The following is a 15,447-nucleotide window of genomic DNA, read 5'->3' as shown; positions in this document are numbered from 1 at the left end:
CCTGAAGGATGGGGTGTCACAAAAGCTTAAGCGCCTATGGAGGGAGGGCATTCTCGAGCCAGTTGCTTCTTCAGCTTGGGCTTTGTCTATTGTTCCAGTGGCTAAGAAGGACGGCCGCTTCAGAATTTGCAGAGATTACTGTTAATCCAGGGGCCACATTGGAAAAGTACCCAATTCCGAGAATTGAGGACCTTTGGGCCATGCTGTCGAGGGGTGAAAAGTTGACCAAACTGGATTTGAGGGATGCCTGCCAGCTAGCAAATAGTTCTTGATGAAGACTCTAGAAAGTATGAGGCTATTTCAGTATACACGTCTTCCTTGTGGTGTTTCATCACCACCAGCCTTGTTCCAAAGAGAAACGGAGAACCTTCTTCGAGGACTGCCACATGTTCCAGTATATTTTGATGACATCCTTGTCACTGGCCTGAATGATTCTGAGCACATTCACAACCTCAGTATTGTTCTCTCTCTGTCGTGATGTTGGACTCAGGTTGAAGTTCGACAAGTGTCACGTTTTTGTACCACAGGTGGAGTACCTAGGGCACATCATAAGCAAAGAAGGGCATCTGCAATCCTTCATGCACCTGCGCCTCGTGACGTTAAGGAACTCCAAAGCTTTTTGGGGCTTGTGAATTTCTACAGGCATTTTATTCCAAACATTTCTGGACACCTCCACCCTCTGCACTCACTTCTCATGAACGAGAAAAAATGGGTGTGGCGAAAAGAGCAAGAAGATGCATTCACTACAGTGAGTCAGCTCCTGTCCTAGTAAATTTTGATAGGGAGAAACCACTGTATCTCAGTTCTGATGCATGTCCATATGGAATTGGTGCAGTTCAGGCATATCGAGAAGCTGATGGTTGAGAACTTGCGATTGCCTTTGCCTCCAGAAGTTTGTCTCATGCAGAGCAAAACTACAGTCAAATTGACAAAGAGGCACTGGCCTTCATATTCGGTGTTGAAAAGTTCCACCACTGCCTGTGGGGCATTCCTTTCACTGCTTACACAGTTCATGAACCACTACTGGAATTGTTGGATGCTGACAAGCCTGTTCCTGTGCGAGCTTCACGATGACTAGTCAGATGGGTACTGAAACTTTCTGCTTACAAGTACAAGCTCGTGTACAAGCCTGGTCTGGACTTAGGCCACGCTGATGCCCTCAGTAGGTTACTGCTGCCAACAAACAGCGTTGATGTGCCTACACCTGCTGAAATCTTCATGCTTGAACAAGCGTACCCAGGACTATTGTTACCAGCTGTAGTAGCACAGGCTACAAGAAATGATCCACTCCTGACTCTCATAGTTCTTGACCTCCTGCAAGGAGAAGGGCTTCCAGTCAGACCAGAGGGCAGTCCATTAACAGCAAGGAGCAGTGAGCTCACCCTCCATGAAGGTTGCTTGCTGTGGGGTTCCAGAGTTGTTATCCCAATATCTCTGCAAGGCAAAGTCCTTACTCTTCGTCATTCTGGGTATCCTGGCATTGAGAAAAGCAAGTCGATTGCCAGAAGCCATGTCTGGTGGCTGGGAATTGGTGGCGACATCACTAAGAGCAAAAAGGGTTGTGCTACATGCCAAGCTTACCAGAATACACCTTAGTGCATTCAGCACATACCCTGGCCATTTCCGCAGACGCCATGGTCAAGGCTTCATGTTGACTTCGGGAGCTCGTTCTTGGAACATACATTTCTTGTCATTGTTGATGCCTATTCAAAATGGGTCGAAGTCTGTCCAGTGGCATCAACGTCAGCAGATGCTGTTACCATAGCATTGCGGACAGAATTTGCACAGCATGGACTGCCGAATATCATTGTGTCCGATAATGGACCCGCCTTTACAGGTGAGCAATACTTGGAATTCCTGACATGGAATGGAATACTTCATTTGCTTCTACCACCCTACCATCTAGCTTCAAATGGTGTGGCAGAGTGTGTTGTACAGAGTGTCAAAAACAAGATCAAAAAGAGCGGTTGTGGATTCTTCCAAACCCAAATTTCATGGTTCTTATTTCATTGTAGAACCATACCGCATGAGGTCACTGGCAGAGCACCATGTGAAATGCTCATGGGAAGGATGTTCAAGACACTTTTGGGTGTTCTTTGCCCAAGTTTGCACACTTCAGTCCTGTTTAGGCAGCTTAAGCAGAAGCTGCATGCCAACAGAGGGTGCTGGTCTTCTCCACTGCCGAATGTGGGAGACAACATACTTGCAAAGAACTTCTGTCAAGGCCCACTGTGGGTACCTGCATATGTTGTGAGCACCACAGGTCAGTCAGCAGTTGCGGTCTGTCTCAGATCCATGATGGCGCTACCTGGCATCGGCACAGCGACCAATTACGTCCTCAACGCGAAGAAGTCTCCATGCCAACTGTGGGACCATTGGAGCCTGAACTTTCTACAGCACCCGGCATTGATAACCGTCCAACAACTGTGTGCAGTACTCATTCGGCTGCTTATGCAAGCTCTGAGCCAGCCACAAACTGTGACTGGTGGCACAGAAGAGACTGCTTTGGACTGTTGCAACTCAGTATGCAGCACACCTCAGTTGCGAAGAAGCACCAGAACTTCAGAATAGTGGCTAGCCAGGCTTGTTGATTATGTACCTCTTTTCTGTGTCCCATTATTCACACTGTTTGCTAAAGAAAGCACCAGAAGTCGCAAGCCAATATGGCGCTACTCTTCATAATGTTTTTCTTGTATGATCTAAGGGAGGAGGACTGTTACAGTTTCATTTTAGATGGCTGTCTGTTGCATGGTGCCACTGGCACCACCCTGTAAAAGCGGAGAAAATAAACACGGGATCAGTTGCAAGTGCGATCCTGAGTGTACAGCTGTGGTTGTGTATGTCGTCTGTTTCTATTCATTGGGTGTAACCATTGATGGTGGTATGCCATCGGAACTGCTCAGCTACACTCGTAACAGTAATAGAATTGCAACTGCCAATTAAACAGTTGGAAGCCAGCACTACTTTGTTCCACTCCTTCGTCTGTCTGTTGACACTTAAAAACTGCTGTTGTTCAGTAACGCATTATGCCTGACAAAGTCATCAAGATCAATCAAACACAAGTACAAAAGTGATTGGACTTCCTAGTTTCCCATTGGATAACTAATGAACTGTAGTAATGTTGACAATTCGGTGAGTTGTTATGGATTCACTACTAACTAGTTCAGGATAGCGCGACAGATGAGAACGAATGCAGAAAGTGCTTGTGGTGTTTTCTTTATTGATCCTTTTCTTCTGTGCTAGCCTCATTTCAAAATGGAACCAAGGAACCTGCACTACTGCAGTAAATGTATGCATAAGTTTGCAGCAATTATTAGCCACCAGCACATACAGTGCCTCACTGGCCTTGTCTATAGTTAGAAACGTAAATTTTTTCCCAAAAAATTGTCTTCTCATGCACTACTCACAGTAGCATAAATCATTTACGGATATTACAAGAGAACTATACATAAGTGAAATTAAAAAGAGCAATTAAATATTAAATATATTAAGCCAGTATTCTTAATAGACATGTTAATTACCCTTCACTTAGTTAAATACTCATTTTTTTAGTGCACTTCAAATACTGGTGCACAGGATTCAATGTATTGTGAAAAAAAAAAAGAATGACTGCGCTACTGCTTTAGTGTTTTTTTTTTTAAATATCAGATTTTGTTTCTTCAAAGCATTTTTCATGGTTTTAAGGTCAACATAATCACAAATTGTGCAGATACCATCAAAGATGATTGTCAAGTAAGCGAATAGCTTGAACGAACAAACAAATGAGCAAATGAACGAGAGACAGAGAGGAAGAGAGAAAACAAATGTTTTTCTCACCAGGTCTAAGAGTCATTATGAAATAAAGTTTCTCTCTCCCTCTCTTTCTCTCATTGACCACCAACTATCCACCAATCATTGACCACCAAACAACCTTGAAAATGGCCAGAAGAGCCAAAGAAAGCTATTAGCTTTAAAAAGATCAGCACTTTAGAGGCAGTGCTCCAGTGTTGAGCTGTCAACCTTGGGTAGATGGGTCGACATAATTTTTATAAGCAACATGTTTTAACTGTGAAGGCTATGAAAGCTTTTGGAAAAAATAGTGTCTGTGTGTCCAGTACCGAAAGCCAGCTGGCTTAAGCTTCTCTTTTACTTTGTAATGTTTCCATAATTCTTTGTTGAACATGACAATTTATATTAACCCTGTTTGCTTTCAGGCAAAGGTGTCTGCCATCCACCACTGTTCAATGACAAGGCCCAGTCAAGCTCAGAGTGTCTGCGTTGCTTCTGCTTTGGTGTTTCTCAGACTTGCCATAGCAGCAGCTTGAACAAGATAACTGTAAGTAATCCTGTGTATCATATTGAAGGCAATGTTACTCAGAGAGAATACAGATAAAATATCAGACAATGTGTAATCTTGCATCCTCATCTAGTTTGTTATAAGTATGAGCAAGATTGCATTGCAACTAGTCCATGCAGCAATATCCTAATGACTGACATAGCTGGTATAGACTTGGTGTATTGAAACTGAGAACTATATCTCTCATTTCAAGGATCAGATCTTTGTTGTGCAGTTATTTTGCACCTTTGCACTGGCTGGCACAGTGGCATGTGACCACGAAATACTTTACTCTTTACAGTTGCCACATGCATTCTGAGAGAGGTGCTCAGATGCAGTGTACTCGTAAACTATGTGAAGTCAAAACATTACGTAGAGCTGCATCCCAGTGCATGGGACATGCACACTGAAGTGTGGTAGCAGTGTCTTCCTTTTTTATCAACCACAGAATGAACCTTAAAAAAGTTCAGTGGCCCCTTTCCCATGCAATGACATTTGCAGACAAACCAGGAATACCACAGCCAGTCGCAGAATGAAGTTTTCACAGTGACCCAGTGCGGATATTGAATCTGACATATAGGAAGTCATGAGGTGCCAGTGGCAGCAGTCTGCACAAGTTTGAATCTGAACACTGATACTGTTGTTGTTCTGTGTACTTAACTCCAAGGCATCCACTGGTAGTTTCACTGTACAGATGACTAGGTACTGTTTGAAAATAAAGAACAGAAAGAGAAGCGTAGGTATAATTGTAATCACTAAGCTGCTTTTAAAGGTAAAGTGACCTTTACAGAATCTAGAGTTTCTACTAGAACAGGCCACTGCTGGAGAACAGTGCTGATCAACCTAAGGCTTCACTTGCATTTCGGTTTTGGTCAAGGTGGGCTACATGTTTTTATATTGCTCATAGATCAATATGACATGTATTCTTTCACCACAGGCTCAATTTTTATGTAGTTCTGTCCAAGGTATTGAGAGCCAAATTTAGTTTATCCCTGTACCTCAATAGTACTTCGGTTTTCGAAGACACAGGAGCACAGTAGCTCCTGCATTTTTCAGGAAAGAACAAGTTGGACAGGATTTGTGCTGCTACATATACATAATAGGGCAGAGGGGCAGATCAGGAACAACGATTGAGTGGCATTCAACAGCAGGAAAGGCATGTTCAATGCAAGAAAGGAGTGGTGTATGAAATTCCCGTCTCGTGCGGTGTGCCAGAAGGAAAGGTGCATCAATGTATGTCTTAGGAAACATATGGCTGCCTTCTTCCATCTGCCATCTTTGAATCTTGCCTTGCACTGCAAGTAATGCAGGAGCAGCTGCGCTCCAGTGCCTTCAAAAAACCAAAGTACTATCAAGGTATGGGAATCGGTCCGAGAGAAAGTGGAAGCATACTTCGTTTATAAGGCAGGAGAAACGCGTGCTGTGCGTTCGTCTGTTTCACTCCACGAGTCAGAGACACATTACCTCGACAAGTTTCTTTAGGGATTTTGCTGATATTGCCACTTCATGCTAAGTGCACCTTTAATCTGTAATTTTCGGTTGTTACCTGCGTCATTGCTAATCTATATTTGTGCTTTCAATTAAGTTGTCTGTTGATAGTCAGTGCTTGTCCGTCCGTGTCTCTTTCTTGTGTAGTTCATGTCGTTTCGCGCTGTCAATAGTTACAGTATGGAGTACCAATGTGCCCTACATAACCGTCCTTTTTAAGGCAATACTATGCTCCAAAACATAAGTTACTTAGAGTAAGGGCCGTTTTGGCAGCAGGAAAACTACGAGCTTGGCAAATTTTCATCATGTGAAACATGTATTTATGTATAATAACAAATAGGCTAATACAGTTAAACATTGATATATCGAAGTCATAAAAATCGACACACTGCTTGATTTCATCAAAACTTTGTGACATTGAAATGCCCTAAATTTAGACCTGATCATTTCAGAAAAGCTTACTCAGGAAATTATCTATGTATAGAACACATCCTCCTTTTCCAAGTTTGTTGTCGGCCATGACCTCACAGTATGCACTATTCCTCCATGTATCAATGCAGTGTATAAAGTCACATCCTCTGTGGTTATTTCTGCAGCTGATATTCTGTTGGTGAGAAGCTTGCTAACTTACGCCACTTAAGTGTTATCAAGAAATTCACAATGCCTCATGGCTTCTCCCATTGCACTGTACACCCACACTGATTTCCGTAGACAACACGGCTGCCTCTATGTGCCACCCTGAACACTTGTGCATTGTGCATGCGCTCTGTGTGCACCGTACGCATTTGTGCAGGCTAAGCTTTCATTTCACCACACTCACCTAGGTTGCCAAGCATGCCAATTCTGCAGGCAACCACATGTAATTCAACTGCAACCTTTTTCCGTAAAGATGATGTAAAGATGATGCCACGCCGACTCGGCGTGGCATCATGTAAACTAGCTATATCTTGCCGCGCGTTTAGTATTGGAGGTTGCGTAATCTCTAGTTTCGGCAACCTGTTGGAGCACGAGGCAGACGAAGCATTCGCTTCCCACTGCCAGCACTTTTCATGATAGCGTCATCTCAGTGCAGGCGACGCTATCAGCCGCAGGGGCAGAGTGCACATGGAAGCGAGGCTGGCTTCACTGAATTCGTACCACCAATGTGAAGATATCATCGACATGGCTTGAGACCGTATCATTCGTCACTGATTCCCAAATTCATCAAAATGAATTGTTTTCTCGTTCATGTTTGATTTTTTGATTACCTGATAATTGGAAAATTTTGCGACCCCTTTTTGTGTAAGACAAATCAATCGGCGACTGTACTTATTTGAATATAAGGTTTAATTTTAATACAATAGAACTTCGACATAACAAAGCAAATTGCCGGTTTTACTTACTTTGTTATATCGAGGTTTAATGCAATTCTTAAAGGGACACTAAATACTAAGGCGACGTGGACTGTTTAAATACCATTCTAAAAAGCTCGCAACGCTTGTTTCATGCCAAGAAAAGACTTAACATAGTTTACGAGGAAACTGCATCTGAAGGGTCCGAATACAAGGATGTTTTTTACAATGAGTGGTTGAGTACTAGTAACAAAATTTAACTGAGGAGAGCTTTCGTCATCGGGCAAGTACTTGAATGTACCAGGGGAGTCTCTAATCACGTCTTGCATATACCTCAATTTCTAGATTATTAAGTCTCTGTTTGCGATAATTCTTAGAGATTCTTGAGCACTAATCTGTCACTTTAGCTTGACTCAATATTTGCCTTCAGTGTCCCTTAAAGGTAGGACTGAAGGTGAAGAATGTGAAGCTGCTGTGCTGTGCTTGGATGTTGATATTCTCGAGAACATGCGGAGTGCAAACAGTTCCACTTTTCAGTGAAACTGGCTGTAGTTAATAAAAAGAGAATGTATCTGAATGTGCAAAAGCCCAAATGGTGTTATAAAACACATAGTTTTTATAAGTGTATGATTGCTTGGTGATCATTATGACAGTAACATTAGTGTTAGGTCACATGGCAAGTAAACAGCTTTAAGGATGACAATTTAATGCAGTGCGTTGTCTCTCATCATTCTACACAACCTTCCTGGTTAAACTACATATATGATTTGTTGTTTAGGCATTAGCATCCACATTGTTTTCACTTGTGCACAGAAGGATGTTTTCATCTACATTAAATTTCATTACCTACTTTGAATAGTTGTTGGTAGACCCTTGCAAATGTTTAAAGAAATTAAGATACTTCATAGTGAAGCTTAGAATAACAGAAAGCTGAGCTAGTTCGTGGCGTTGTTGTCCACTTCTCTTAATTCTCTTGCGTCCGTGTCTGCACGCCTTAACGCCTTTTTTGCATTATGAATCCCTACCAACTAGCTCGGCTTTCTGTCGTTCCAAGTGTCATTTCTAGTACTCTGAGCCCCTTTTCGTCATTCGTGTTGTCCATTTCTCTTCTCTTGTGTCCATCTCTGCACGCCTTAACCCCGTTTCTGCATTATGAATTCATAGTGAAAGCAGGAAATGCTTATAGATGTCATTACGTGTGAGCAAGTCTTTAAAAAAGCCTTGCATATGAGGCTGTATGATGCTTACTTCCTTCTATTTTTTCTGCAACATTGCCAGATTCCTCTAGCCAATGAGGTGTCCGTTGCCACTATGAGCATTCTTCCCGATGGAAGCTACATGGATGTCACAGAAAAGTTTAGGCCTAACCAGAATGCAGTGCATTCTAACCCTGCAAATCGAGAGTTTAAGATAGACAGCCAAGTAAAAACGTCGGAGGCACCTGTTCACTATTACTGGAGCCTGCCTGCAGAATTTCTCGGAAATCAGGTAAGTAAATTAACAGAATTTATGAGGACAAAAATGAAAATAACCTTATTAAAACATTTTCTTGGGTCGGTACATAACCGAGAAGGAAAAACAGTGGCATGAAGAGAAACAAGTGCAAGACAACCACACAGGACCGGTGCTTACTTCAAACTGAGGTTTATTGGAGAAATGCAATATTTATAAGTACAGCACAAGAAACCTGTAGTGTATTTCCTGTAAATTTGGCACATATTTCAGTCATGCTTTTAAAGTTACATTTCAATACGAAAGAAGTGTTGTTGGGGATCCATGCATCTTGGAGAATTTCATTGAGTATTTATCCAGTCAAAAGTCTTTATAACTAAGCACTTGGGACCTTTAAAATCTATTGTTAAACAGGTCACTTTGTTGTAAAAATTTTACGCCTTACCACTAAAGACACTATAACCACATTTTAAAAAGTTTAACGTTATTTAACCTGAATTTCAATGATAGTGAAATAAGTTACTAAGGTTAAAGAAAAAACGAGTCACAAAACACAAAGGACAAGAGGAGAGGTTCACACCACAACAACTGGACAAGTGGAGAGGTTCACACCACAATGACCGGTCGTTGTGGTGTGAACCTCTCCTCTTGTGCTTTTGTGTTTTGCAACTGGTTTTTTCTTTCAACTATGTACCGACTAGCCCGGATTTCAACCATTCACTAAGTTAATTCTATGCAATTCGTCTCATGGAATGTGCAACTGCAGCCAAATATATGGCATCAAGGCTCATGGCATGCTCCAAAGGGAAAGCTAGGAGTGACAGAAGGTTAATTACTGCAGAGTGTTTAATACTGCTATTGCCTTCCTTGTCAAAATTCTTGGTTCGTTTGTAAACTCAGCATCACTGCTTCCTTTTTCAACCTTTGCCTACTTCCCATCCTCATTGTTCAAAGAGTTCGCCAGAGTTTAGAGTTTGCTACTTAGCGCCACTGCCATGCAGGAGCGCAAATAAGGTTGCGCATAATTTGGTATCGCTTTGCCAGCGGGCCATGCTGTGCCACTCGTCAAAAGTGTTTTTGGCTGTTTGGCCTGCTAAGCGTTTGCTACTTCAAAATCCAGATTTCCCCACATGGTCTTTGTTGTGGTGTTGACCGGCATCCCCTAGGCACGCCACAGCTCCCTATGGAGAAGGAAAAACAGTAGTGTGAAAAAACAAGGTCAAGACGAGTAGAGAGGACTGGTGCGTGTCTTGACCTAACCTAACCTTGTGTGTACTCATCTCGTCCTTGTTTCTTTTGCGCTTCTGTTTTATTAATCCTTGTGCAGGCTGCAGAGAGCAGTGATGGCACCTCCATAGGGAGCTCATACAGTCTGGCTTACTCCACCATTTATGTAAGGTGAAAATGACTAGCTGTGCATAAATGCATAACTCTAAGCATAATATGGTTAAAGTTATTATTAAACAACACTTGTACCTTTTCTTTCACAGAACTGTTATTGACTGAGATAATCTTGGCAATCTTGGTGCAACACAACAGTGACTCACACTTGGAATAAGTTTTCTTGTATGCACCTATTATTATTATTAGGGGTGTGCAAATACAGAATAGTAGATTTCGAACCGAATGTCAAATCGAATCAAGAAAAAAAGCCAAATATCGAATCAAATATAAAAAAACTTTTCACAAGATTTTATGCTTACAAAATTTTGGCAAGAAAACACTGTACTGCACATGCTTAGGAGTATCCTAGCATTGCATAACGAGAATGTACTAAGCTATCAGTAATGTTAACACATAGAAGTCAAAATACGCAGTACGGTCTACTCTTATTAAAGTAAATGCCAAATTAGTATGCCAGAACTGATTACAGCTCAGTTCTAGTATATGAAGATCTGGAAAACGTTTTTTCTCCATAGATTTTCTGTTGAGCAGAACCAAGTGCTTCTTTTCCTTTGAAACTAATGAATTAGTGACGTTCTATTGTACTGAATGCCAATGAGGTCCTCAGTTTAATAGTGGCCCTGTGTATTGCGGCAATGTTTTATTTTTTGCATAGAAAGTTTTGCTTTCCAGTTTTCCTCCAAAGTACAGAAGGGCTAACTTGACGGCAGGTGGGTTAGTATAAGGTCAATCTGCGCGACAGACAAAATGACTGCGCATCACAGGACTCAATCACTGCTCCGCGCATAGCTGGCACTGACAGTAAAGAGCAGATGCCGTCCGTGCAGTTTGATTGTCAGATTCGGCGCGTCATTTGGTACCTATCAAAGATTCTGAAATCTGGAGCATCATGTCAAGCTTACGTGATGCTCACTATCACTAACGTTCACCACTTGATTCAATTCGGTGATATTTGAGTATTCACACACCCCTAAATTTTATGCCTGCCAATTACCCTTGGCCTACAAAGATACCCCAATGGAGTCACAGTATTAATAAATGATTAAGTATATAATTATACATGTAAACATTCATTGTCTTCTCAGCATTTTCAACTGTCAAAAGTGTTTTATTTGTGCCTTCAGATCAACAGCTATGGAGGTCAGCTGAAGTACACCTTTAGGTACCAAGCATCGTCAAGACCTGTACAAGCTGCAGACATTATCATCAGAGGAAATGGGATCACATTGTATCACACCCTGAGGCAGTCATATGGTCCCCTGAGAGACAATACTATTGAAGTACAATTTCTGGAGGTAGGAGTTTGAATTGGACGCAGAGCTTATTAATTATTGAAAGAGAAAATTGTCATCCACCTGACTGTAGCATGAAGCTATGAAGGACTCTTTTTTTTTTTCATCAACCACGAAGCTTTCTTTCTGAGAAACCTGATATGTAGCTTCGTGCTACAGTTGAGTGGATGACAATTTCTCCTGAACTTTCATCCACCTTGTGGGCTTCTGCAGAACTGATTTCTACAGAACTGAGCTTACTATTTAATATACTGTCATGCCTTGTGATATCATTTAACAGCTATAAGTCTTATTTACAGACATAAACTTCATCAAATTGCACATTTTGTTAAGCCAATGTTTTAATGCTTTAGCAGTGCAAACAAATTACTATGTCCTTATAGAAGCCCTATTAGTAGATATGTTGCTATTGCATAATATCTTGAAGAATTGCATAAATGAAATGTCCAGATGCAAATTGTGCAGCTGCATCAGCTAAAGTGGCATAACCAAAGCAGTGTTCTCATGATTTAGGTGTTTCTTGCTGTTTCTGTTTTGTTTTTGTTCAATGTTTGCTTTTGTTCAATGTTCAGTGTTTTTTAATCAATATTGAAGCCCATTACTTTATATAAAGTTAGCTGCAATTTACTGGATCACACAGAGGACTCTTTGCACATGAAAACATACTATTTACGCCAGTGTAAATGCGCTGACATGAGTTAAATGATTAGCTTGGCAAAGGGTGGGCAACTCTGTGAGCTTGCAAGATTTCCAAAATGCCATGTGCAGTATGCAAATCAAAGTACCCATGCATTGTGAAAGATTAGAAATGCAGTGCAAAATTTCAATGCAAAACAGGTGTAGTACATTGCCTTCTACAGAAATTATTCAAGAGACTAAAACAGTTTATTGATGTTTAAAATTTCAAGGTATTTAAGTTGGTTAAATTGATGTGGCACTGTACTGTCAAGTTACTGACCTCAGAATATGATAGGGTTTTTTTATACTAGCAGCAGACCTGAGGCAGCAGTACCCATCTTGTGTAGTTTTAGTGGCTGTCGATTAAATTTCTTTTTTTTTATCCACTATGTAGCTAGCTGTATGGTTGGTTTGTAATCCCTTGTTAATGAGCTGATCGCTTTTGTTTCTGTTTCTAGGGCGAATGGCACAAGGATGCCCGACACAGTGCCATCGGTAGCCCTGACACAGCCACCAGGGAAGACATCATGCTTGTGCTACAAAATGTGGAAGGCATTTTTATTCGAGCCAGCTTTGACAGTGAACTGGCAGAGTCAAGGTACGTGCATGCGCCTTCCTCACTGGAATCCAAAACAGTTATAACAGCACTGTCAGCTGTTCTCGTTGTTTTAGAATTGGCCAAAATAACTTTGGCCGATTGAAGATCTTGCAGTTGTAATTATTTCAAATGCATATAGTTTTACACACACACTCATTCGACTCTGTTACTAGTATGCTCATAGGTTTGACCTTTATACACTTATGAATGTATGTATATAAGTTCAGATGTTGCTTTATGTATCAGGGCTTTTTCTCAGAACAAACATCACACACCCCTGCATTAGTTGCTTTGCAGTTCAAATCCTGCATTCATTTTACCTCATTCTCTATTTCAGTGTTCATGGCCTCGAGATGGACTCAGCTTCTTATTCAAGTCCCAAGAACCCTCCTGCTTCTTTTGTGGAGCAGTGCTCTTGTCCAACAGGTTACACAGGAAATTCTTGTGAGGTAGGATTTTGTTGTAATGTGGGTACATTACATTACATGTAATGTGTGGTGTACAGAAATGAATAATGCTTCAATAATTTGTGGTGAATACTTAGAGCTGTCATGTTCACATGAACCACACTTATTGCGAGTGTTTTGAATGAGCAAAAGTCACCTGGACAAGTCATAATATCACGTAATGGCATGCAATTCAGATTGCTGTTTTTATGTGTGGCAAAATGCTCCTTACTTGGGCAAAAAATTTAGTATGTTTAAAAAGCAAAGGCAAAATTATTTTAAAAACGAACTAGGAACTAGGTAAAAGAACTTTCTTTTTTATATGTTTGGGTGTCTGTATGAATATTCCGTTTCATTCTCTAGAACTGTGGTCCTGGCTACATCCGACGGCGATCCGGACCCTACCTTGGCGAGTGCGTTCAAGGCGTGCTCCCTTGCAATTGCAACGCCCACTCGAATTCCTGTGACCAACAGACTGGCCGCTGTCTGGTAAGGCTTATTTTAGCTGCTGCTATCCTGATCAAATGTAGTCAACTTTCCACAGTACCTTTTGATTTCCGAGTAGAGCTGTAGAAAGTCATTATGTGTGTATGCTACTTTATTCAATATTTAATCTATAATCACAATCATAAGCAAATAACTATTATGCTAGACCATCTCTCAGACACCTATGCACTCTATTCTTAACCATCAATGTCATACTCTTCCCCCTCATTGTGCCCACTTCCAGGCCTGCTCATGCATAGATTGCAATGATTTATGCCAGTTACTAATTCAACTAGGTTTGTCGAGAGTTTGTCACATGTTTTTATTCCTCTGTGTAGAGACATTGCTTACAATGTAAAAGCACACTTGCATGCCATTCAGAGCTACTTGCTCGGCAGTTATGACAAATTTAGTAAATATTTGTGCTCGTTCTGATTACCCCAGCCTATTTTTTAAAGCATTGCCAGTCTGTCCACACTGTACATTATATCCGTGCAACTGTTTAGCTCACTACCCAATTACTTTGTCTGGATCAGCTCTTCAAAATCCCACATTTCGATGGGGGTGAAATGCAACAACGTCCTTGTGCCATGCATTGGGTTCACATTAAAAAACCTCAGGTGGTCAGAATTAATCCAGAGTCCTCCACTACGGCGTGCCTCATAACCATGTCGGGATTTTGGCACGTTAACCCCAGAATTTAATTCAGTTCTTTGAAATCAATCAAAAAGTTGTTCATCCTCTGTACCACTGAACAGGCACAAATGCAATAGACACAGTGAAAAAGTTGCACTCAATGTTGATGTAGTAAAAACTACAAATACATACTAGGAAGCTTAGCCAGCAACTGGCATCGTGGTGTGCATAAAGCAGTCCTGTCATTGACTGGACAAGTGGCATTCATGTTAATTATAGACAACAAATGGAAGCTGAATTTAGCCCATTGTCTATCAAAGCATCAAACACAAAAGCTTTTTTTTTTAAATCAAGAATGTTCAAGATATGTTAATCGCTGTTTCTATGACTGGGTTGCTCTCTTAATAGGTTTCTGCTTTATTTATTATTATTATTATTTATTATTATTTGCATTACCCTCAAGGCCAAGGGGCATTGCAGAGAAGAGTGGTATGAACAGTTTGAAAAGGTTACAAGAATGCAGTATGTTATACAGTAATAAAAAGAAGAAATACTCATTGCTGTTATTATACAATGTTAGCTAAGGTACAAGTGAAAGGAATACAAAGTCAGGTTAGGAAAACTAGACAGTAATAATGTTTGGCAAGTACAAAATAGCTGCTACTTATACAATATTAGCTAGTGCTAGTTTAAAGGCATCGTTATCTGTAATAGTAACAATGTCTGGAGGAAGGTGGGTCGATTCCCAAGATGTTCGCAGAAGAAATAACTGAAAAGAGACTCTTGGTGTGGCACGATACGAACCCTACTTTGAGGGAGTGGTCAATGCGATGAGAAACATACACTGGTGGCGTAATTAAATCAGTTCATAGCACATGGTGGTAGTATAATTTATGAAACGGAGCTAGTCGGGATATTTTTCGGCGAGAAGCCAATGGCGGTAAGTTGAGGTTAGTTTTCATAGTGCTTATGCTTGCAGTTCTATTACAGATGGAAAGAATGAAACGAACCGAATTATTTTGAACAAGTTCAAGAGAATTAACTAGATTAACTTGGCATGAATCTTAAACAGCCGATGCATATTCTAATTTTGGGCGTATTAGTGTTGTATACAGCAGTAGTATTAAAGTTGGCGGAGCGGAATGAAAATTTCGGCGCAAGTAACCTAACGTCCGGTTGGCATTAACTATGTAATTAGTATGAACAGCCCATGACAGGTTAGTCGTAATATGAACTCCAAGGTACTTATATCTGTCAGTGGATTCAAGGGCAATGTTATCCAGGTAATACTTAGGTAAGGCATGAGCCGCTCAAGATATTC

The 15,447-nt window shown here is 40.9% G+C and overlaps 1 protein-coding gene across 1 annotated transcript in view; it reads left to right on the top strand.

Annotated features, from left to right (window-relative positions):
* The window catches only part of trol (terribly reduced optic lobes), a 591,503-nt gene that overhangs the window by 377,255 nt on the left and 198,801 nt on the right, over positions 1-15,447 (top strand). The window contains exons 40-45 of the mRNA XM_055065643.2: positions 4,194-4,315; positions 8,413-8,622; positions 11,115-11,285; positions 12,419-12,558; positions 12,896-13,007; positions 13,368-13,493. Of these exons, the coding sequence (XP_054921618.1) occupies positions 4,194-4,315; positions 8,413-8,622; positions 11,115-11,285; positions 12,419-12,558; positions 12,896-13,007; positions 13,368-13,493 (881 nt within the window). The remainder of the gene's footprint in view (positions 1-4,193; positions 4,316-8,412; positions 8,623-11,114; positions 11,286-12,418; positions 12,559-12,895; positions 13,008-13,367; positions 13,494-15,447) is intronic.

Source organism: Dermacentor andersoni, chromosome 3 (genome assembly GCF_023375885.2).
Source record: "Dermacentor andersoni chromosome 3, qqDerAnde1_hic_scaffold, whole genome shotgun sequence".
NCBI lineage: Eukaryota > Metazoa > Arthropoda > Arachnida > Ixodida > Ixodidae > Dermacentor > Dermacentor andersoni.
Note: the sequence above shows the minus strand (reverse complement) of the source record. Positions and strands in the feature narration are given on the sequence as shown.